The 21,486-nt window shown below is 53.7% G+C and overlaps 8 protein-coding genes across 8 annotated transcripts; 4 read left to right on the forward strand and 4 right to left on the reverse strand.

The window, feature by feature from the left end:
• Positions 1–199: 199 nt before the first annotated feature.
• PG986_009209 (uncharacterized protein) lies at positions 200–874 on the reverse strand (the record flags this gene model as incomplete). Its single annotated transcript, XM_066845431.1, has 1 exon — positions 200–874. One exon carries the CDS (start codon positions 872–874, stop codon positions 200–202), a length of 675 nt encoding a protein of 224 aa, XP_066697829.1.
• Positions 875–3,475: 2,601 nt separating this feature from the next.
• On the forward strand, positions 3,476–3,742 carry PG986_009210 (uncharacterized protein; the record flags this gene model as incomplete). The annotated part of the gene is made up of 2 exons (XM_066845432.1): positions 3,476–3,532; positions 3,593–3,742. The coding sequence occupies 2 exons, from the start codon at positions 3,476–3,478 to the stop codon at positions 3,740–3,742; spliced, it is 207 nt and encodes a 68-aa protein (XP_066697830.1).
• A 1,057-nt stretch (positions 3,743–4,799) lies between these two features.
• Positions 4,800–5,870, forward strand: PG986_009211 (uncharacterized protein; the record flags this gene model as incomplete). The annotated part of the gene is made up of 2 exons (XM_066845433.1): positions 4,800–5,692; positions 5,777–5,870. The coding sequence occupies 2 exons, from the start codon at positions 4,800–4,802 to the stop codon at positions 5,868–5,870; spliced, it is 987 nt and encodes a 328-aa protein (XP_066697831.1).
• A 558-nt stretch (positions 5,871–6,428) lies between these two features.
• On the forward strand, positions 6,429–7,521 carry PG986_009212 (P-loop containing nucleoside triphosphate hydrolase protein; the record flags this gene model as incomplete). The annotated part of the gene is given in 4 exon segments (XM_066845434.1): positions 6,429–6,568; positions 6,642–6,747; positions 6,974–7,283; positions 7,295–7,521. 4 exon segments carry the CDS (start codon positions 6,429–6,431, stop codon positions 7,519–7,521), a joined length of 783 nt encoding a protein of 260 aa, XP_066697832.1.
• Positions 7,522–7,911: 390 nt separating this feature from the next.
• PG986_009213 (Glucoamylase) lies at positions 7,912–10,075 on the reverse strand (the record flags this gene model as incomplete). The annotated part of the gene is made up of 4 exons (XM_066845435.1): positions 7,912–8,776; positions 8,828–9,545; positions 9,675–9,776; positions 9,838–10,075. 4 exons carry the CDS (start codon positions 10,073–10,075, stop codon positions 7,912–7,914), a joined length of 1,923 nt encoding a protein of 640 aa, XP_066697833.1.
• Positions 10,076–12,642: 2,567 nt separating this feature from the next.
• On the forward strand, positions 12,643–16,483 carry PG986_009214 (U5 small nuclear ribonucleoprotein; the record flags this gene model as incomplete). The annotated part of the gene is made up of 2 exons (XM_066845436.1): positions 12,643–14,592; positions 15,560–16,483. 2 exons carry the CDS (start codon positions 12,643–12,645, stop codon positions 16,481–16,483), a joined length of 2,874 nt encoding a protein of 957 aa, XP_066697834.1.
• Positions 16,484–17,918: 1,435 nt separating this feature from the next.
• On the reverse strand, positions 17,919–18,185 carry PG986_009215 (uncharacterized protein; the record flags this gene model as incomplete). The annotated part of the gene is made up of 1 exon (XM_066845437.1): positions 17,919–18,185. The coding sequence occupies one exon, from the start codon at positions 18,183–18,185 to the stop codon at positions 17,919–17,921; it is 267 nt and encodes an 88-aa protein (XP_066697835.1).
• Positions 18,186–19,481: 1,296 nt separating this feature from the next.
• Positions 19,482–21,424, reverse strand: PG986_009216 (KH domain-containing protein; the record flags this gene model as incomplete). The annotated part of the gene is made up of 7 exons (XM_066845438.1): positions 19,482–19,641; positions 19,703–20,086; positions 20,153–20,526; positions 20,579–20,631; positions 20,695–20,716; positions 20,912–21,138; positions 21,211–21,424. Coding segments are annotated over 7 exons (1,434 nt in total), but the record flags the coding sequence as incomplete, so codon positions are not given.
• Between the last annotated feature and the right edge of the window lie 62 nt (positions 21,425–21,486).

Raw genomic sequence — 21,486 nt, forward strand, 5'->3', positions numbered from 1 at the left:
CTGATGCTCCTTGTCTTCCTCTCTTAGGCGCAGTGGAGGTTACTCTGCCTCCTGGTTTCATCTGTGATACGGTTGCCCCCTTTTCGCATCTGACACCCTTGTCCCCATCCGATGCCTGTATAGGCGGGAATGCACGTCCTACACCACGCATATGCAACAATTCTAATCTCCCACTGTCTTCCACTCTCCCCCCTATTCACTAGCATGGCTGAGCTACTGACCAACTCCGGTAGTTTTGTACTAACACGTAGCGAAACTCGTTGGGCTCAGCGTCGTCCATGAACAACAGTATGAACTTTTCGAATAAGTATTTCGCAGGGTCTAGAAGAGCGGAGACCAGCAGGAGAGCGACGGCCAAAACGATAACGGGATGGTAGAACCAGTCGAGAAGCGCCGCGATGACGTCCAGGGCCTTGAGGACGAAAGTACGAGTGGCCGAAAGGGATTGGATGACCATGCTTTCGAGGCGGTAAGAATGATGTTGCTGCCCCTGCCCCTGCTCCTGCTCTTCTTGAGTTTCCTGATCTGAGTCCGACTCCGACTGCGACTGCGAGTCCGACTCCGACCGTGAGTCTGATTGTGAGCCTGGCCTTGAGTCTGAGAAAACGGAGGAGGACAGCTGGGGGCCGCGTAGGTTGGTGAGGTAGATCTGGCGGTCTCTCCACTCTTGCTCGCGAGCCTCGCGCGCCAGCTCGTCGGCTGTTTTCCGGCGCGGAGGCGGGATGGGCTTGTGGCAGTTGCGGAAGGGGGCAAAGGGCCGTCGGTGCGGGCTCGGGCAGAGCTCGTGTCCCCACTTGAGCTGGGGGTAGACGGGCCATTCGTTCTGGTAGGCGATTGTCGCTGGTAGATGCTGCTGCTGCTGCTGCTGGGCCATGGCGGATGGAGGAAGCATTAAAACTGGTGATGGTGGATTTGGTGGGAGTATTTGTGTGCTTGCTCTTGCTGTGTTTTTATCCCTGTCTTTTTCTTCTTCTTCCGAAGAAAGGGTCTAGAAGGAGAAAGGTCGATGTGGGTTTTGACAGTGAACTGGGGAGGAGAGGTTTGCGGGATCAGAGAAACACTGGAGGAGGGTCTGGGCAAGCAAGAGGGCACTCTTGTAGTAGATGGAGGATAGACGGATTGTCCGTGGTATCGTGATTGAAGCAGATTGTTCCAAGCAACCCAACCAAACCGCAACCGTTTCTCAAGCAGGACTTGGTTCAGAAATCCTGGAAAGACCTGTGTGATTGAGTGCCTGCAGGCAGATGCTATACCAATTGTCATCACAATCTTCAATCAACCAATACCCAACTTTGATGTGGGCATATGTGAAGGTTTTCTTGATCTCTGCCGGCATAGTTTGTGGCTCACGAATGGGTGGTCCATGGCTGATAATCAGATCGGGTGCCTATTCGCATGGGTTCTGTTGCTCTGGAAGCCTAAGCAACAGATTCCAGAGACCTCATGAACGCACTCAATAGGAACACCTTGGTCATTGGTATCTATCAGATAAGCACATAAAGTAAACCCACGCAGTCTCATGGCTTAGATTGAATACCGGTCATGCTGGATTGAGTCTTGAGTGCCTGCTGAGGTTTGAGATGAGATCCATCACCTTCCTCGAGATGGTTTAACCAGGCAGCAACCAAGTTCCCTCGTGTAGGAGCCCTTTGTTGGTATGAGCAAACCCTTCAGCTACCCGACTCTTTCTTATAATGCACATGCCCACAAATCCAAATGGCCATCTCTGCCAGAGCACTCGTCTGCACCTGTAGGCTGGAGATAAGGTGCTGACGTAGTACGCACAGTACCATTGTTGCCCAACCGTTCTTGTCTAAACGCAGTGTCTACCTTATCTAGTATCATCCACTCTCAATAGAAGCTTGGCCAGAAACGTTGGGTCGGGGCCTGTCTGGTTTCTCAAAGGCAGACTACAGCGTCGAATATTGCGAACCCTATGCCCCAACATCTCCATCGGCTCCTCCAATGTGACACAGGCGATGAAAAGCCCCGTAAGGCTGAGGAAAACTGCCTCATATATTGGATATTCAAATGGGCTGGGGGCCAGCTTACACAGAGCTTGACAATTTGACATTACTCCTGTTCCCCCCGATCATACCCTCCATGTGTGCCATGACACAAAGAAGACAACGGTTGCGCTGTAGATCAACAGCCCCCAAGCAGAGCCCTTTCCAGTAAAAATCAGCAGCTTATATTACCTAGGCAAGGCAGCCGTCGAAAGTAATTTATAATATCAATAGCACTTTCTGGCCCCCACGGGCAGCCTGCATCTTTATACTCGGCCTCTCTTTTCAGCGTGCACCGCTCAGCCTCGTTCGCCGTGCATCCCCGAGACCGAGGGCTGCGATCTGTTGGGAACGCCTCCCCGTGTCAATCATGCATCTGCGGGAGGAATAGTTGCCTGCCCGTTGCAACCTCTCTCCGGATTACTGGGGTCAGGCTTCCAACATGCAACGCAGTTGGTGACACTGAAAAGACAAGGCGGCCGCACGCTGGATGCTACCCACCTCTACGGGCCGCCAACTACAAGCCGGAATGGGAGTTTTGGAGCTGATCTCCCGTCAGCTGTACTATTTCGGGGGAGCTCCTCTACCTACATAGCCAGAGCAGGGTAAGAGGGTAGGTAGGGCTTGGCTCCCATTGGTTTGGCTACTGCCGCTTGTCCTTGGCATCATGGTTGGAAAGCAAATTCTAGACTCGGCAAAGCCTGGACAGGCAAGCCCGCGTGAATGGTGAAGCTCTCAACTATCAGCCACAATTGTCGTTGATACTGCCAGTCACATATGCGAATGTCAGCGTGTGATTGGGGTCGTAAAAATGTTTGCTCTCGAGTCAGCAAACCTCCAGTATGCATGTTGGAAGCCCATGTTGACAAAGAGACAGCTTCACAGCCCCCAGTCAACCCTCTTCGTTATTTCCAACTGGGTCGCCGTTACGTCTCCATGATGGCTGCAGGACTATACGCTGTGTTGGGCAAGCCTTGCTGGCGATCATGACCTCCACGACGGTGTATATAAACACCGCCTTGGCGCCCTCCCTTGGCTACATACTATGGGGACGGATAGACGCCCAGATAGCCCATGCGTGCATGAACCTCCGATCGTCCCAGTCAACTTGCTTGTTGAGGCCTTGTTAAGACAGTCCCCATTATCTATCTCTAGCATATCTGCTGCTGCTGTTGTTGTTGTTGTTTTGGTGCACTGTCGGGCATCTCCCGTGGCTTGCCGCATCTTGATCGTGCGATCGAGACTTACACGCCAATCGAAGTCCGAAACATCTCCGCTGTCGCAAAGACTCGCGCGAATAGCCCTGGATAGACGTCAATAACCAAATTCTTCGATACATATATATACAAGGTGGGTAGATCGCCATCAGCACGGATTTCATCTCCAATTGTGGACGTGGTTTTTTTTTCTTCTTTTTTTTACCCTGATTGTTAGCGAGCTGCCACACAACATTTACCAGCACTCTTACCATGGCGCCACCCATTTGCCCGTGTACACGATGCTGGGAAGGCATCGGCCACCCGGCTGTAAGTAAACGCCCTGTCATTGATAACACCAATGAGGCCAAGATGCTAACATTACACTAGCCAAAGCCCAAGGTGTCGAAGCCAAAGGGGTCCTCGCCGAAGAGACATTGGTACGAGAAGAAGAACGCCTCCAAAGTCTGGCAACGGCGGCGCCTCAGCATCGAGAGCACGGCGTCGGATGCCTTGCCTCTGTGCCTTTCCGAGAAATGATTGCCCATCACCACTAATGAGCGAGTCGTTTGCGCTCTTTAATTGGATATAGGAGTCTGGAGTCTGGAGTAGGTATGCGTGAGCATGATGCACCCGAAGACCTGAAGCCATGGGATGTGATGAGGAGGGGTTTTCTGGAAGGGAATCGTGATATTTGTTTTCCATCCGTCGATTTCCTACCGCGCAAGACTTGGTTCGGACTCGTACGAGCCCACAAAAGGTGGGCGATGGCCTGACCCGCGCCGGGCGCGAGAAATCGAGTTTTAGTTCCATTCTGCAAAGACTACAAGACGGGAATCAGCCTTCAACAGTCAGTCGATCGAGAAATGCCGAGGGCCAAGCTGCCAACGGAAGCTCCGAGACGCCGATCCGACCGATCCAAATTATTCCGGAGACCACTCCGACGAAACATTCCAGGCAGCTTTACGTCACTGCGTTTCACCAGCCATCGTGTCAAGTCCCCCAATTGCCGGCAGGTTTTTATTTGAGGCGGGTAGCAACGCAGAGTTACATCAACAATTCCCACAAATTCTGATACCAGAATACATACGATTATCGTGCCGTTGCCATCGAACGAATCCAAGACCCCTTATCAGTCTATTCCATCCGATTGATTGCCCTTTCCGTCCCGCAAGCAAGCAAGCAAACAGCGCCATCTAGCTCCTGTCTTAAAATAAAAGCACCTACTACTGTATCTAGATCGGGCTGTCCATTTTATTGAAATCCTCCGAACTTCGAGTCTTGTTTTCAGCCTCGCCGAGAACGAAAGAAACAGAACGGAAAAGAAAAGAGCGGTACCCTTTTTTTCTTCTATGTTGATCTTCGTGTTCTACGGTTAGTGTCGAACACTTCGTCATACCCCCATAGCATTGGATTGCTAAACGTAAGTATCTCTAGATACACATGTGAGTGCTCTTCTCTTTCTCTTTTCTCTCACCTCTCTCTCTCTCTCTCAGCCAGTCTCACTCTAGCCCTTCGATTTTACCAGAAATATTAACAGCGAAACCGATTCTTCCTTACACCGCAGGACGACCGCACTGCAAGTTTGGGCACAAATATGGGTGCCGGCGTTGATCCCGCTATCCTTGAGGCTCTGGCTCTTGACCCAGCAGTCACCCAAATCGCGTCGCATGGAGGCTCGATCGTCACCTCTACCTTCAAGCTCACCTCTCGCGGCGGCGACGGCAGCGATGGAAAGGACGACGTGAAGACCTTTTTCGTCAAGACGGGCACCGGCGAGGAGGCCAGGCTCATGTTTGAGGGAGAGCATCTGTCGCTCAACGTCATCCATGACGCCGTCCCCGACTTCTGCCCCAAGTCCCATGCCTTCGGCGCTCTGAAGGACTCCCCCGGCAAGTACTTTATGGCAACCGACTTCCTCGAGCTCGGCTCGTCCGCGTCTGGCGGCTCGGGCAAGTCGCTGGCGCAGAAGCTGGGCCAGCTGCACACGACGCCAGCACCCATTCCCGAGGGCTATGACAAGCCCATGTACGGATTCCCCGTGACGACGTGCTGCGGTTCGACGCCGCAAGACAACTCGTGGAAGGCATCGTGGGCCGAGTTCTACGCCGACAACCGGCTGCGCGGCATCCTGAAGGCAGGCGTCAAGAATAACGGCGCGGATAAGGAGGTCAGCGCCACTGTCGAGAAGGTAGCCGGTACCGTCGTGCCGCGGCTGCTGGGCGACGATCACCTGAAGGATGTGAAGCCCGTCATCATCCACGGCGACCTGTGGAGCGGCAACCACGGCCGCGGCCGGATCGCGGGCCGTGGCGGCGCTGAGGAGGTCGTGTTTGACGCGTCGGCCGTCTATGGCCACTCCGAGTACGAGATTGGCGACATGAAGATGTTTGGCGGGTTCGGGCCGTCGTTTTGGAACGAGTATCTCAGGATCGTGCCCAAGTCGGAGCCGAAAGAGGAGTGGGAGGACCGGGTGGCTCTGTATGAGCTGTAAGTGACATTTTGATCTCGGACTATATGTATGCACTAATGATGGGATGAAAACGTTGCTAATCATATGAACCCCACAAACAGATATCACCATCTCAATCACTGGTCAATGTTCGGGGGCGGTTATCGGGGCGGGGCCCTGGCGATCATGAAGAAGTTGATCGCAAAGTATGGCTAGGGCAGGAGCTAGGGGTAATGTCGACTTATAGGCGAGGTGTATCCTGTGGTTGTGTGCTTATCAAGGTAGCGAGTGCGTTACGGTTTGATTATGTCAGTGGAAAACGGTACTGCCTGTGGTAGACAAAATTGCGTACGCCATGGGGTTATGAAGGGGCCAGGAAACGGTATATTTAAGTATATAAATGCAAATGGGGTTTAATGATAGAGCGGCACAGTCTACTTCTTATGCAGTGACTTTCATCCCGTGTTGATCTCCCGAGAAAGGTCCTCTCGAATCTGGGGTGGCCTGCTTCTGGCATGGAAACTGCCGGCGGGCTTAAGTGGGGTCGACCTTGCTCCCTCGTTCGTTAAATAAAAGAAAGCACTGCCGGATCTGACAAGGCCTCTTCGCTACCGTTCCGATTCGCCCCTGCCCTTCTTGCTTACCTAGGTATACTCATCCACAGCCAAGTCCGCCGGAAGCAAACCACCGACCGGCTATCGGTAGAGGCTTCAATTCATTCCAGCCCACACATTGCTTCTGGTCTCTGCTGGGGGCTCAGTAGAATAGCCCAGCATGGCGGAGAGAAAAGCCGTCGTCGTGGGCATCAGCGGGGCATCGTCCAGCGGCAAGACGACCCTGGCGCGCCTGCTCCGCGACATCTTCCCCAACACCTTCATCCTGCACGAGGATGATTTCTACAAAGCCGAATCAGAGTCAGTTTTTTTTTTTTTTTGCCTCTTTTCTTTCCATTGATTGACGTGGGCACTTATACAACGACAACAACAGACTCCCCACGCGAGACGGCCTTCTGGACTGGGACTGCGCCGCCGCCATCGACATCCCCGGCATGGCCAAGGCGCTGGCGTACATCCGGCAGCACGCCGCCTTCCCGGTTAGTCTCATCCAGGCCCAGAAGCACACGTCCCGCACCGATCATGGCACAAAGGTCGTCGGTCCCGGTCTCTATTCTTCCTTCTTCTTTCACTCTCTCTGGCTATATAGCGCTGTGAATCTGGAGGGCTGGGGGACGGTGGTGTCGTTTTCTTACCCCCATCGATTTCCTAAAGGATGATGACTGATAATCGCGACAATGCACCTACTAACCTCGAGTACGACAGCCATTCGTCGACTCCAAAGAGGACAAGAACTCTGTAGGCCAATGTCCCGTATCGGACGCCAAGCGGGAAGAGATGCGGAAAAAGGTGGAAGCCTGGCTCCAGCCGGGTCAGCCGGGCCACGACGTGCTCATGCAGTCGCAGCAGCAAGGCGGGGAAGGCCTGAAAATCTGCCTTCTCGACGGGTTCCTGCTGTACTCGCGAGAGATGCAGGAGGTCATGGACCAGCTCGACGTCAAGATGCTCCTGTTGGTCAGCAAGGCCAAGGCCACGCAGCGGCGCGAGGCTCGCGACGGCTACGTGACGCTCGAGGGTTTCTGGAAGGACCCCCGGGCTACGTCGACAAGATCGTATGGCCCAACTACGCAGAGTCGCACGCTTGGCTGTTCAAAAAGGACGACGTCGAAGGTGAACTAGACGGGGCCGTGCTGAAGGAAACGAATATCCTGGCGCAGCAGGGTCGGGGCTTAGATGTGGACATGGACACGACATTTGAATGGACTGTAGATACCTTATTAGAGCAGTTGGGGCACTTCGCAAAAGGGACTTAGAGACTCTGGGATTCTTGTCTTACTGTCGCGATACTGAAAACACAAATGCTGGTTTGATCTAGTCATTTTCTTTTCAACTATGACAAGGGGTATTCGACAAGGTTAGAGACTGTTAAGGCGAATTAAGAGCTTGTCCACATTGTGTTGACCAGCCAAACCCCTCCAAGAGTATTTCCCTCTCTCCGGTGCAAGCTAGATGAAACCATTCCACCTCCCCAACTTCATCAACTGACATGGGCACAAGCCCTCTAAAAGATCATCTAAACGTATAGTTACCAGGAGAAGATAAACCACCAGCTCGGCGCAAGGATATATGAGCCTGCAACTCTGGAGTTGCGACCAAAATGCACTGCATCCATATACAGACCTGCAAACAGCTTACAGGCAGTCCTACTGCCAAGAGTCGGACTTCGAAGTCTGAGTCGCACATCCCTGGGGCACGGTGTAGGCATGATTGGGGTCAGCCTCCCAGGTTACCGATCCATCGGTATTGACAACAATGTACTTGTATTGCAAGGCTTGACCGGCTGCAAGAGTGATGGAAACAGACCAGACCGGGTTGTTGGGGGTGTATTGGGAAGCGCCCAAGGCAACAGCCTTGCTGGTATCCCAATTTCCAAGTGCTGGGATGTTGCCGACGATTTTTACCGTCTGGCCAAATGAAGTCACTTTTCGCTCGTTGAAGCTGACAGCTACAGACGTCGCCGGTGCGCAGCTGGTAGTCGTCGGGGCCGGGGGACTGGTCGTGCGTGTAGAGGTGGGGGCAGGCTCTCCGTTGCCGGGTGTTTGACTAGCTGGGAAGGGGCTTGTGGGCGCTGCGGAATAGGCACCAATAGCAGATGTGGCATAGCAGCTTCCAGGTACCGAAGTTGCGGCAACGTTGGTCTCGGCCCAGCCCAGGGGCACGACGCCAGCTCGACGAGCTGCTGCAGTGAGCACAGAAGCGTAGCTCCAAGTCAAATCCCGGGCAGACAATGGGTTACCGCTGTTGCGGTCGTACTGTTCTGCAAGAGCACCGTTTGCGCCTACGTATTTTGCAACATTGTTGACAAAACCATCAGCGTAGGCCATCGCCGCATTGTAAAGCGTAGTGTAAGTTGTTGTATCCGAAGCGTAGGTTCCGGCCGACACAGAGCTTGACAGGTCCTGGAAGAAGGGCAATGAAGTTGAAGTCACAGTAATGGAACCTTGACTCTTCCAGACATACAGCGCGTTGTAGAGCTGCTCCGCCGCGCCTAAGGTGTGCAAGTACCATCTGATGCAGTGTAAGTACATGGCAGCGTAGGATAAGACGAAGGAAACTTACGGGTTCCCGTTGTAGTAAGTATCTTCGGGGTAGCGACCAACGGCAATGGCTTGACCCTTGCCGAATCCTGAGTTGATGCCATAGATCGAGCGGAAAGAGTCAACAACAACTTTGTGACTGGCAAGGGCACGGTCGCTGCAAGGTTGGAATGTGGTGGCATCGCAGCCCAATGTAGGATCAAATCCCTGGTTAGTCGACACAAACACGTTGGTGTCCTTGCCAGATCTGCCGTTGTTAACATTGATGTTGGCCAAGGCGTAGTTGCCGGACGAGGACCAGAAGCTCTGCTGGAAGCAAAGGACCTGGGGCGCAATGGCATCGCAAGAGCTGCACGAGGTTCCCAGGGTCTTAGCCAAGTTGCTTCCCTCGACCAGGGCCCTGTGAGAAGCTGCGATGGTGAAGAACGAACTTCCTTGGACCTCTTCCCACAGATCGAATCCAGTTTGATTCCAGTACTGAGCTGTATAGGCAAGATCATTTTGAATGACAGGCCAGACCAGGTCCTTAGCCGTGTACTGATAGCCGTTGTTGACCAGCCACTTGGAATAAGTTATCATGGTTAGAGCACGGAGCGGAGGGCCGTCACGTTGCGGACGACCCCATGAGCCGGTGAACTGGCTCCCATCAGCGTTGAACTTAGGCTCACCAAGTCCGCTGCCATCATAGAAAGATCCGGAAGGGTTCGAAACGGTTTGCAGACGAGCTTGCGAAGTGATGTCTTTTTCTCCACGTTAGTTATTTGCGTGACCACCTTGCTTGAATACCGAAAGCATAGATATGTGCATGGTGAAGCATTTTGGGATGGAAGTGGGAAAAGGTGAATGAGGCAAGAGTGAAGTCTCCTTACAGTTCTGGATCAACGTCTGCAAGTCGGCATCATATTCGTTCACGAATCTGTCGACGACCGCCTTGAAGACAAGGGCGGCGTCTCTGGTCCAGTGGTAAAAGTCTATAGCTTTATCAGCACATTGCCATCGGGGAGGAAGCTCAAAAGGGGTATGGAAACTTACAGTCTGGGTCACTCTTGGAGGGAGACGCGATGACCAAGCCCGAGGCGACTCCTCCGGCATTGCATCCACCCGCAATGTTGCACTTGACCTGGCTGAGGGCATATGGCACTTCGGTAGCCAGGAATGAATCAACATCTCTCTTGATGACGTCGCGTTCGCTCAACAGTGAGTTGGGTCGGCCGAGGACTGCCTGGAAGGCAAGTGTTCCCAGCAGGAGAAGGGAGCTGAAGGGATGCATTATGGGCTCGAAGAAGGAGATGTTGCTGCTTGCTGAGATAGCAAAAGGAGCTCCTTGTGCCAGATCCATCATGGTTTATATACTCGAACTTTCTCGATCAAGCAAGCACCGCGAGAAAGCAAACCGGGCGTTATGCCTTGCTTGGTACCGTCCCTCAGTGTAGAGGAAAGGGCCGACTCTGTGTAAGGTAGGCCAGCGTCTCTCGGTCCTCGCAACAGCAGAGCTGAGGCCACCCTTCTTACCGTATTAGGTAGCTGGACGAAGGTTCTGGGCGTAGTGGGGGAGGTTGGCTGTTCCAAGCAAGCTGATGGTGTCGTGATGAACGACGATGCTATTCCCCCTGGCGTCGCTTTGGCAGTATACACTATGGCCTTGATGCTATAGCGGCGGAGTTGCAGTCGGAGTGTCGTACAAGCTGTAAGATCTTGGGAGGTCACGCGCAATATGATTCGGACCGGAAGTGAACGTGGCTCCAGGTTTGAAGGTGTCCTGCATACGGCATGTCCCAATGAAGAAACCGACCCCGGATTAACAGCGCTTGATGTTGTGGAGAGAGGTTGTTGCGGGGAAAGTAGGTACGTAGGGGGCTGCAACCACTACTGGTCAGTGCCTGCCTACTTCCTTTGCCAAACCCCACAGTCTGGCCACCCGCGCCTCCCTAAATTATACCAAACGGCGACTTGTGGTCCGGGTTCACAGGGCATCGTAGCACCCTTTGGCCGACACTGCAACATTGAAAGTTTGCTCCTTACCTGCTCGGGTACTTCAGCTCAGCCGAGTTCGAGAGCAGCTTCCCACGCCCTGGCAGGGAGAATAGGTAAGTACCTACATTCATTAGATAAACGGAAGACACAGCACGGCTCGCGTACGCAAGAGGCAGCTACCGAGCGGCATGGAATCAGGGATGGAAGAACATGACGGGAAAGGCTTACCGCAATTCCGGAGTCCAGACCTCGTTCAACATAAGGTTTGGCGTCTCAGTTACGACTCTACATACGCGGCGGTCATCACACCTCACCTCACTTGCCCACTTGCAGCGTACAGCAGTCCCGACTCCCGACTCTCCATTGCACGGGGCCAGCCGGCAAGTGCGGGACTTGCGGGAGTGCCAAAATTGAAACTTACGACTTACCCACTAGCTCTTGCCCGCGATGATACACCATTCTCATGTTTCTACATTCTACATGTATTCCCCAATGGAATCACAAGCCGGCCCACCCACAGGATGACTAAAGTGAGCGTGGGATGGTGGGATGTACGTACATGGGCCTACATATCATCCATGTATTGCATGAATGACTTCATGTAAACATCCATTCCTTTGGAAACGTATAAAATGTATCCAGCTAGGCCAAGGCCACATCTGTTAATGGATGCCATGATCATCACCTAGGCAGGTATGGATTCCTAGGTACACATGTGTTTGTGTGTACATGAGTATCTAGGTTACCTCGAGCATGCAAATCCAAATCCGCTACTGAAGAGGAGTGCTTGATGGCAAGCAAATCACGGTGTTCCTGGCCCTGTGCAGCGCGGAGATTTGGGCAACCTCCTGCGCAAGCAGCATTACATCGTGTCTTCTAGATTTTTTGTAGAAGGCACGAGGTCATGGAGCGTGCATTGGGAATTGCATCAACCCATCCCAGACGCCGTGACTCGGGCCTTTTCCGTACACACATGTTGAGAAACTGATATTTGAAGGCCAATTGCAACATGAGCGTAGAGTATCATGAACGGCTTTTGCTTCAATCACAACACAAAGTGGCGCTGAACAATGGGCCGAAGGCCAGTGAACAGCTGATAGACTGAGTTTTCCAGGGTCGCATCGAGAAAACTATCCCTGCATAATTTTCACTTTATAGCTCGATGATGTCGTCTCTACATGGGAGGCTTACTCCCTCTGCACAAAAGTTGCATGATACTGCACCTGCTGCGAGGGGACTACTTGATGGAATGTGGGCAATGCCATGGTTTTCCTTCGGCCTCATGGATCAATGATCCGTCGGTAAAGGGGTGGAATATAGCGCCCTCGGAAACATCCCTCTGCTCCGGCTCAAGCCCTTGCGGGCGAACCATTGCGTGAGAGAGCCGATTGTTCTGGGATCTGTCGATAGGAAATGGACATCATGGAAATGAATGATGGCTCCATAAGTTATACGAGTAGCCTGACAATCGACCCTGAGTCGTGCGGACACGACCAGAGGACCGTCAGGACCAGATCCGGAGTTTTGTTTTGTGATGAGAGAGGAAAGAAAAAATTCCTGTAAGCAGGAATCGAGAGAAGCACTATTTGAACCACTGGAATCGATCAGAAGTGGGTCCTGCTGATTAAGATTTTCAGTACCGTGCAGATGCAGAAGCTTCTTCTGAGCCAGACCAGCCCCGTAATAAACCGATTTGACGTACAAAGAAAGGACCTGACCAGGCTGCAGCAGTAGACTCTGGTATCAAACCGCGGTTGGACACGATAACGATTTGCGCAATTGTACTGGCCACCACCATTATCTGCCGGTCTTTTATCATCGCTTTCTCTCCTACCCATCCGTCGAGGATACTTTGACTTCGAGATGGATCCCGCAGAGATCGCCGAATTCAACCGCCTTCGCGCGGAGCAGGGCTTGGCGCCCTTGCCAGTCCCTGGCGCGGCTGGTCCGCAGTTCAAGGAAGCTGCCTCTGACGACGAGGAAGAGGAGCCGGCAAGCACTTTGGAGACGCGAGAGGCGGCCGCTTACGACAACTTCAAGAAGATCCAGGATGCCGAAGCGGCTAAGAAACGACGCGATGAGAAGGCCGCTGCCATCAAGAAGGCGCGCGATGCGGCGAAACGGACTGAGCAGCTCGAGGGCAAAGGCCTGGGCGAAGTCGACGAGGGCGAAGGCGTCGATGCGAAATCCTGGCTGATGACACAGAAGAAGCGACAGAAGCGGATAGAAAAGGCGCGCAAGCTCGAGGAAGAAATGGCTGCCGCCGAAGCCGCCGCTGCCGCACAAGTCAAATACGAGTCCAAGGATCTAGCAGGCGTCCGAGTTGCACACGAGATATCTGCCTTTGAAGATGGCGACGAGCAGGTCCTGACTCTGAAGGACTCCAATGTCATCGGAGACGATGACGAAGGCGACGAACTTGAGAACATCGACCTCCGCGACCGCGAGAAACTCTCTGAGCGACTCAACCTGAAGAAGAAGAAGCCGGTTTACGATCCACTCGCTGCTGATGAGGGGGGCGAAACCAGCATCCTGGCGCACTACGACGAGGAGATTCATGGCAAAAAGGCGAAGAGATTTACTCTCGACGCTCAGGGTACCAGTTATCAAGCGCAAGTGGCAGAAGGCCAGGCCCAGGACCGCAAGCTGCAACAAATCAACCTAGACATCTTCAAAGACGAACAACCTTCTTCGGATTACTTGGATATCTCCGAAGTCAAGGTGAAAAAGCCGAAAAAGAAGAAGAAGACTTCGAGGCAACGTCCCCTCGACGAAGACGACATTTTCCCTTCGGCTCCCGCAGCAGACGATCAGTCGATGGACATCGATCCCGGTGCTGTGTCCTTTGGCAGAAAGCGGAAGGTGGAAGACACGTCGTTAGCCGATGACGAGGACCTCCAGGCTACTTTAACCAAGCAAAGGAAAGAAGCTCTGAAGAAACGGAAGCGTGTTCGCCCAGAAGACCTTGCGCGGCAATTGAAGGAAGAGTCTGAAACGCCGGGGCCAGAAAACGATGAACACAGCGAGAACCAGGGCGGTCTCGTTATCGACGAGACCTCTGAGTTCATCTCTGGCTTAAAGAAAGAAGACATCGAGGATCGGAAACAACGAAAACCAAAAACACCAAACCCGGAGGCTGCCACGGCTATGGATGACGAGTCCGACGAAGACAAGCCTATGGTAGATAGAGACGAGGTTGAAGCCCGCCAGAGGGAGACGTCTGCGCCCGCAGAGGCCCCCGCCGCTGGTGTTGATGAGGAGAAGACGATCGGCAGTGGCAGTGGCATTGGTGCCGCTTTGCAGTTACTGAGGGAACGTAACCTGATAAAGGACAACAATTCCTCTGAGATGAACGACAACCTCCGTCACCAACAGCAGTTCTTGGCCGAAAAGAAGTTGCGTGAACAGAAACTCGAACATGATGCACGAAGTCAACGCGAGCGTGACCGTACCAGCGGCAGGCTGGACCGTATGTCGGCACGCGAGAAGGAAGACTATGCACGCCAGCAGAACAACATGCGCGACCAGCAGACGGCTAGGCAGATGAACGAACTATTCAACAAGGGGTATAAGCCCAATGTGCAGCTGAACTACGTTGACGACCACGGCCGCTCCCTGGACCAGAAGGAAGCGTTCAAACATCTGAGTCACCAATTCCACGGCAAGGGCAGTGGTAAGGGCAAGACGGACAAGTACTTGAAGAAGATTGAGGATGAAAAGCGCCGCGAATCCCAGAGCGTCCTCGATTCCAGCCAGAACGTGGGCATGAGCTCGGCAGCGGCTCAGCAGACGAAGAAGCGGAAGGAGGCGGGTGTACGCTTGCAATAGCTTCACCGGGGGCTTTCCAAAAGGTGCATATCCCTTGATTGTATTCTTATATGAAGTTTCTTACTTAATGCTGACAAGATAATTGTGAAGATCCTGATACCTTTTGGTCATGTGCTTTACGGCGACCGTCCTTCCAAAAGCCTCACTTCCCCTTCTCCCCTGTCCCTCTTCTCCCCTTTGCCAGACGAAGCATGAAGTCATGCTTCTAGTCGCTCTCCTGCCCACTCCCGAAATCCATGCTCAAGATCGGGTGCTAGTCGCTCCCCCTCAAGTCTGCCTGTAAATGCCAAGCGCTACTATTCCAAAGGTGAAAGCGATTGTATACGTAGTCCATTTGCTTGGTAAGTGCTTTCGAGAATGTGCCAGGACGGAGTATTGCAATGTGTGACGACGGGTGACTTTGGGTACTGGGGACCCCACTAGACATGCCTCCATTGGCCATGATGCTAGATGAACATGCCACGGCCCCAAATCGATCAGGTCTTGGTGGGTTACGCATGTCGTGCAGATGGGAAACACATACCTATAGAATTAGTAGACAGTGGGTTACGAGTACAGCGCGCCAGGGTTGGGCTCTTGCTCTACTTGACTTATTAGCTTGTTTTGTTTTTTTCCAGGAACTAACCTGCCCGGCTGCATCAACCATTGACTACCGGCAACTTGCGCGCCTAAACTTCCTTGTTTTGTCTCTTCGAGGCACGTGCTTGCTCGTACACATCTCAGGGTCAACATTCGCTCTCTTCCTGTTCTTGCCCGTTCTTCAATCTACCTAGGTACAAATCCATCCTCAACAAGCCATTGAACTCTACACTCCGCTTGCCATGGGACGACCAGAGGAAGCCGAGCCTGCGGGGCACGAGGAGGCTCCTCCTCCCCCTACACCGAAAGCAAGAGCAACGAGGCCTCGCCGCGTCCCTCGTCTGCGATTTCCGCCGCCGCGCCGCAATTGCAGCCTGGCACGGCCACGACGCCCTACCGCCAGTTCCCGGCGGCCTTCAACCTGTACCACCAAAAGTCCCGGTCCGGGCGGTCCCTCGTCTACACCCTCGGCGAGCACGAATCGGAGCCCCTCTACACGCTGACCATCCACTCGGGCATCTCTGGCAACCCGAGCCTCGTGCTCCACAACGGGCCCGACCCGGCCGCGCCCGCCCTCGCCTCGGCCGACAAGGAACCGGGCCAGGAGACTTTCGCTAACAAGATCACCGGCAAGGCCTCCCTCATCACCATCCCCGCCCTGCCCAACTTCGGCCGCCCCACTACCGAGGAGCCCCTCGAGCCCCACATGACCATGTCGGGCGCAGGCTATGCCTTCTCCCTCGAGGTCCAGAGGGGTACCCTGGGCGCCATCACCCCCGCTGGCGGCGAGGGCAAGGGCGACGACCCAGCATCCAACCAGTGGACCCGCGAGCGGTTCGAGTGGCGCCACTCGCGCGGCAACGAGGTCAAGCAGCTCGACAAGCTCAACAGCGGCTGGAAGCTCGTGCGCATCCACAGCGAGGCTGACGGCGTGGGCGGCACCCGCCGGGCCCGCGACGCCGGCGCGTCGAGCGACGGCAAGGAGCTCGTCGCCGTCTTCGCCGAGGTCTCGGGCTGGAGCGCCAGCAAGGTCGTCAAGTTCAAGTTCCTCGGCAGCGGCGCCACGGGCGAGATGGGGCCGCGCTGGGCCCTCATGGCCGTCATGACGGCCCTGCGTATCTGGGACACGCAGAACGGTCTGAGCGAGTCGGCGGCGGCCACAGCGGCCGGCGCGTCAGCTGGGGGCGGTCATTCGCGCTCTTCTTCCAAAGCGAAGACGGCTGCCGGGGGCGGCGAATCACCGACTTACGGTGCGCCCGGGGGTGCGGCGGTCGGAGGTTCGGAAAAGTTTACTTAATCGAGAGAGAGAGAGAGAGAGAGAGAGAGAGAGAGAGAGAGAGAGAGAGAGAGAGAGAGAGAGAGAGAGAGAGAGAGAGAGAGAGAGAGAGAGAGAGAGAGAGAGAGAGAGAGAGGTGGATGGAAGCGAGACGTGAGGCGTAGCATAGTCGAGCAATCATTATACCCGTTCGTTCTTCGACAAGGCAGGCAGACAGCCCAATCTGGTGACATCACTGGCAGACAAGATGCATGAGTAACATAATCTTGTAGTTTACTGGGAGCCCTAAAAATTGCGGTTGTTATGATAGGTCTGTTTCTTGAAATTATCTGCTGGTCCTGATGTAGCCATTGACCGAAAGCCCCAGAAAACAAGTTCGAGTAACAAGGGTGAAGGGTGAAGGGATCGATTACAGGCATCATGTTGCATGCCAAACACCAGTCTTCTTTTCCTTCTGGACATCGCCATCCAAGTTCCGTAACAATCAAACTGTTACGGCGATATTCCCAGATATAAAAATCCAGCGGATGCTCCTCGAACTGGCCATTGCAACCACCACCCCTCAACCCACCCTTTCACAACCAACTCCGCCTACCAACCAACCAAACCACTTTCACATACCATCAGCCAACATGTCTTCCTCAGGTCAAGGTTTCCGCAGCCCCTCCCCTTCCGGCACCAGTGCTCCCCCCTCGACCCCGACTGGCGAGCGTCCCACAACGCCTGTCCAGCCGGAGAAGGGCGACGGCAAGACGGAGAACGAGATGAAGAAGGATGAGGGAGGAGGAGGAGGAGGAGAGGCGTCTCGGTAAGATGCCCGATGACCTTCAGGAGAGAGTTGACAGAGGCATCAAGAGCGGGCTCTTCTTGTGAATCCTGCAAGCTTAGTATCTTCGACCGTGAGGAGAAGGGAGCTGAATAGGTAGGCAGGTGCTGCTGGAGGGCGTGTTGTTGAAGTAGAGAGAAACATTGTTGGAATGGTATGTATAGTGTAGAAGAATATATTTCGTTATGATCACCGAGAGCCAAGCATTGCCATTTCGGCAACCTCCCTATTTTTGCGAACAATATTTATTTGACTGTACATCCGAACCCCTAAAACGCCAGACACCATGTAAGCCGCGGTTTTCCCAGCAGCCACCCAATAAAGTAAGCAGTAAGGGGTGTAATATCCCCTCGCAACAACAGGGGGGGATATTGTTGTTCGTGCAACACAAGGCTTTTGTCCCCTAGAACATTTACAATTCGGCTTTGCTAGCTAGCCAGTCCCCTTCTTTCTTTGTTGGACTGCATTGTTCCATGCTGTGACGTGCCCACATCACTTCCTGACCATCGCATAGCTAGATTTTTGATCAGGCAGTCAGATTGAACACCCCTGTCCGTACCAGCTCTTCATATTGGTCGTTCAACCGTTGCTTGCACGGAACAACCGAAGCCCTGCCCCCTCCAAAAGTCATCAGAACCTAGGTGCTTTCGATGGCCCCCGGGCAGTGGGCGGACGAATCTTGTTCCGCAGCGCGTCGTCCCTGGCCATGTTGTCGTGCATGAGTATGTTCTCGGCGAGGGGCTCCGACGACATGACAGTCGTCGCGGCGCGCTCCCGCGCGTTGATCCAGTACGTGACCAAGACGATGAAGGCGAACAAGGCGACCCAGACCATGACCAGCCGGGCGGACCGACGCGGTCGTGGCCCGTAGGGAGAAATCCTTCCGATTCTCAGCATTTTTTAATCATGTGCTTTTTTTGTTTCCTTCGTCCTTTCGTTTCTCCTTCTTTTCAATCTAGTTGGTTTTGTTGTTGGCTTCGATTCGACTTGACTGTTTGGGCCCGTCTCTGCGCGTGGGGTTTATGCGGGGCAGATTATGCAGAGAGGTATAAATGTGAAGAGTGAACGGTCATGTAAGTAGGCTTGCTGGTTGAGCAGGTACATGGATATATAAGTATACTTCAGGGTATGTTTTGAGATTGGACTGGAATAGGTTCTCTGAATGCTTCAATTCTCAAGACTCGCGGGTGTTGAGAGCTTGAGCTCTACTTAAAGCCAATAATTAATTACCTTAAACAGCGGGTCCCAACTGGACCCCAGAATTCGCTTTCTCGCTCTCACCCTCCGACGTCATTGGGTACCTGTTCACGAGCGCAACGGAACGAGGGGATCGTCGTTCACAGTAGGGGTTATGAGATGTGCAAGAATTTCATATTTAACATGTCCAAAGTAACGACATATAAAATACAGTGGCTGGAGCTCTTAAGAGATTCACTCCGACAGCGGCATCTGCGCCTTGTATCTTAAACCCCCGAGTCTTCTCCGTCTACTGGAGGTTTCAACATGCCTGGGAATACCAACGGCCAGGAGTGGTTTCGAATCTGCATAAATCACGAGAATTTCGAGCAGCCATCAAGAAACACTTGCCTTGCGTGAGGAATATGATCAGGCCAAGTAGTTTTGGGCAAACCCCCATGTGTGCTACAGGGTTGGACCGAGGCCTGATGCCGATCAAGTCGAGGGGGTTGTCTGATACGTCCCTATTTCGCCCCAAGGACACCTGAGAGCCGACCACCTGGGTGGTTCATCACATTCGGGGTTGTTCGACGACCACATTGAGGTGAAGCAGGGATATGATGCAATGCTTCCTACACTATTAGGCTGTTAACACCAACACCCAACTTACCATCACCAAAACACTGCATGTGCTGAGATAGCGTTATTATAGAGCCTGTCACTTGTCAGCTCACATACGTGTTACCTACACAGTATACTAAGCAATATAAAGCTGGGAAAGTCAGTCTTGATTAATTCAGCAACAGATCTTCGCAATACAAATATACTTTTCCACGCTCTGCGCTCCTGTTCAACGTTGTACCGCCAATCGGTGACGAAACTGTGAGTCAGCCTTTCTAGCTCAAACAGTACCGTCTTCCACTACCTAGAGTCCGGGAGGAGGGGGGATCTAATTCAACAGGGTCAGTTAGGTCCATCGCATGCTATACGCAGTCTGTAGACGACTTCACACTTACACCAACGCCGGGCGGCGAGCCAGAAGGGAGGCGGGGGTGGTGGTGGTGCCTCGCTAGGCGGCGGCGGAGGGGCCTCAGCAGGCGCACCCGGAGGAGGAGCAGGCGATCCTTGCTGTTGAGCCTGGGCTGCTGCATAGTATTGCTGATAGTACTGCATGTAACTGTTTCATCCGTCAGCTCGACATTGACCCAGGACGTGTAGAGTGGTCGTTTGGGACTTACGCTGCGTAACCCCCCATATGCGGCATACGGGTCTTGTCCACCGTAGTACTGCGCGTATTGCTGCGCATATGCATCTGTTGCGTTAGACGGGGTAGCTGCAGGGGCAGGGAAGCAGAGTTGCCGCTGCCGCCGCCGCCGCCGCCGCCACCACCACGGCCAGGCGAGTCTCTGTAGTTGTTATAGCCACCGTAAGAATCGTTACCGTTTCCGGATCTTCCGTGGTTGTTGTAGCCACCGTGGCCGCCATGGCCGCCGTGACCGCCATGACCACCATAGTGCTGTCGTGGCGGACGGGTCTTGAAGTCTTCGTACTGCTCCTTGACGTTCTCCAGCAGGTCCTCGCAAAGCTCCTTGGCTTTCTCGACCATCTTAGGATCAGGGCCACTAGGATAAAATTAGTACTTGGTTCAGGAGACTGCCAAATCTGCTGGAGCATAGCGATCAACTCACGTAACATGAAGGTACATATCCTCGTCACTTTCTCGGTTAGTAGCAGCCTCAAGGTAGCCTGAGCCACGCCCCTTGATTTGAACTCTGCAACCCGTCTCTTGCTGTATATGCTTGACATACGAACCACCAGATCCGACCACCTGTGCGCGCAAGTTGAAGCCCGGGATGGGTTCGAGGTTGATAGGAATCTTGGCCTCGGGCCACTTGCGGCGACCGAATTCATCGCGCTCAACCTGCTCTTGGTCTCGGCGGCGGAATCGCCGTTCGTCCACAAGGTTCGGCAGCTCCTGCTTCATCATTTCTTCGATCTTAGCAATGGCCTCGTCCAAGCCGGCTTTCGATGTACTCGTGACATGAAGGTAAAGCGGAGGGTTCTAACAAAAGATTAGCCATCCATAGTAGTCATTCTGATTTGCGAATACTTACAGCAGCTGTGGCCATGCTCTTGTCCGGATAGTAGTTCCCGCGGGTAGTGACATCTTTCACAAAGTCAATCTGAGTTCTGTACACGAATCAAGTAAGGAAGTTTGGGTAGTTCGTACCGGCTCCGGTCTCGTCTTTAATCTAAATCAAGCAGGTGAGGTCAGCAGGTGCCACAGAGGGGAGTGGTGGGCGAGCTAGCATGCTTCTATGTGAGCAATTTTGTCCGCACCCGGCCACGAGAAACAGGGGAGGTATGCGATCAGCTATCCTTGGGGAGGATGCCGACACGAGAGAAGGTCCTGAAGAGATCAGTTTGAAATGATCAAGGGTATTTACCATTTTCTGTGTTGAGCCTTTCGTCAAAAGGTAACGGTTGCGCAGGTCGTTGACCTCGATGTCCTTGATGTAGTCGCCGTCGGCAACATAAATCTCTCCGTTGATGTTGGCAGGCGTCGACTTGGGGCCAGGCGACTCGGACGAGGTCGACTTGATCGGTGGCACATCGACATGCTGAATACCTTTCTTCGCTTGAATCGATGCGTTGATTTTAGCAGCGGCAGCAGCTGGCGACAACAAAGATTAGCGAAAGCCCAAACGTGCGACAGCCGGGCGGCAACAATGGAAAGAGAACCAACCTGCAGCAGCGGCAGCATCTACGGCAGAGCTGCGCTTCGTTTCGGCACCATCGCCCTCAGGGCCTCGGCTGAGGGGACTGCGATCGCGACCGGGGCCAGAATCGGCCTTTCTTGCAGGAGGAGAGCGCGAACGGCGGTCAAAACGGGAGCGCCGAGGTTCAGGCTCCGTCTGGTCGAAACGCGAGCGCTTCACGCGCCGCTCGGAGTCGTCCATAATCGAATTTTTGTATGGAGATATAATGTTGGGTGAATGACAGTAAGATGTTGAGAGAGGTG

This window comes from Apiospora aurea (assembly GCF_038362705.1).
Source record: "Apiospora aurea strain CBS 24483 chromosome Unknown utg000006l_segment0_segment0, whole genome shotgun sequence".
Taxonomy (NCBI): domain Eukaryota; kingdom Fungi; phylum Ascomycota; class Sordariomycetes; order Amphisphaeriales; family Apiosporaceae; genus Apiospora; species Apiospora aurea.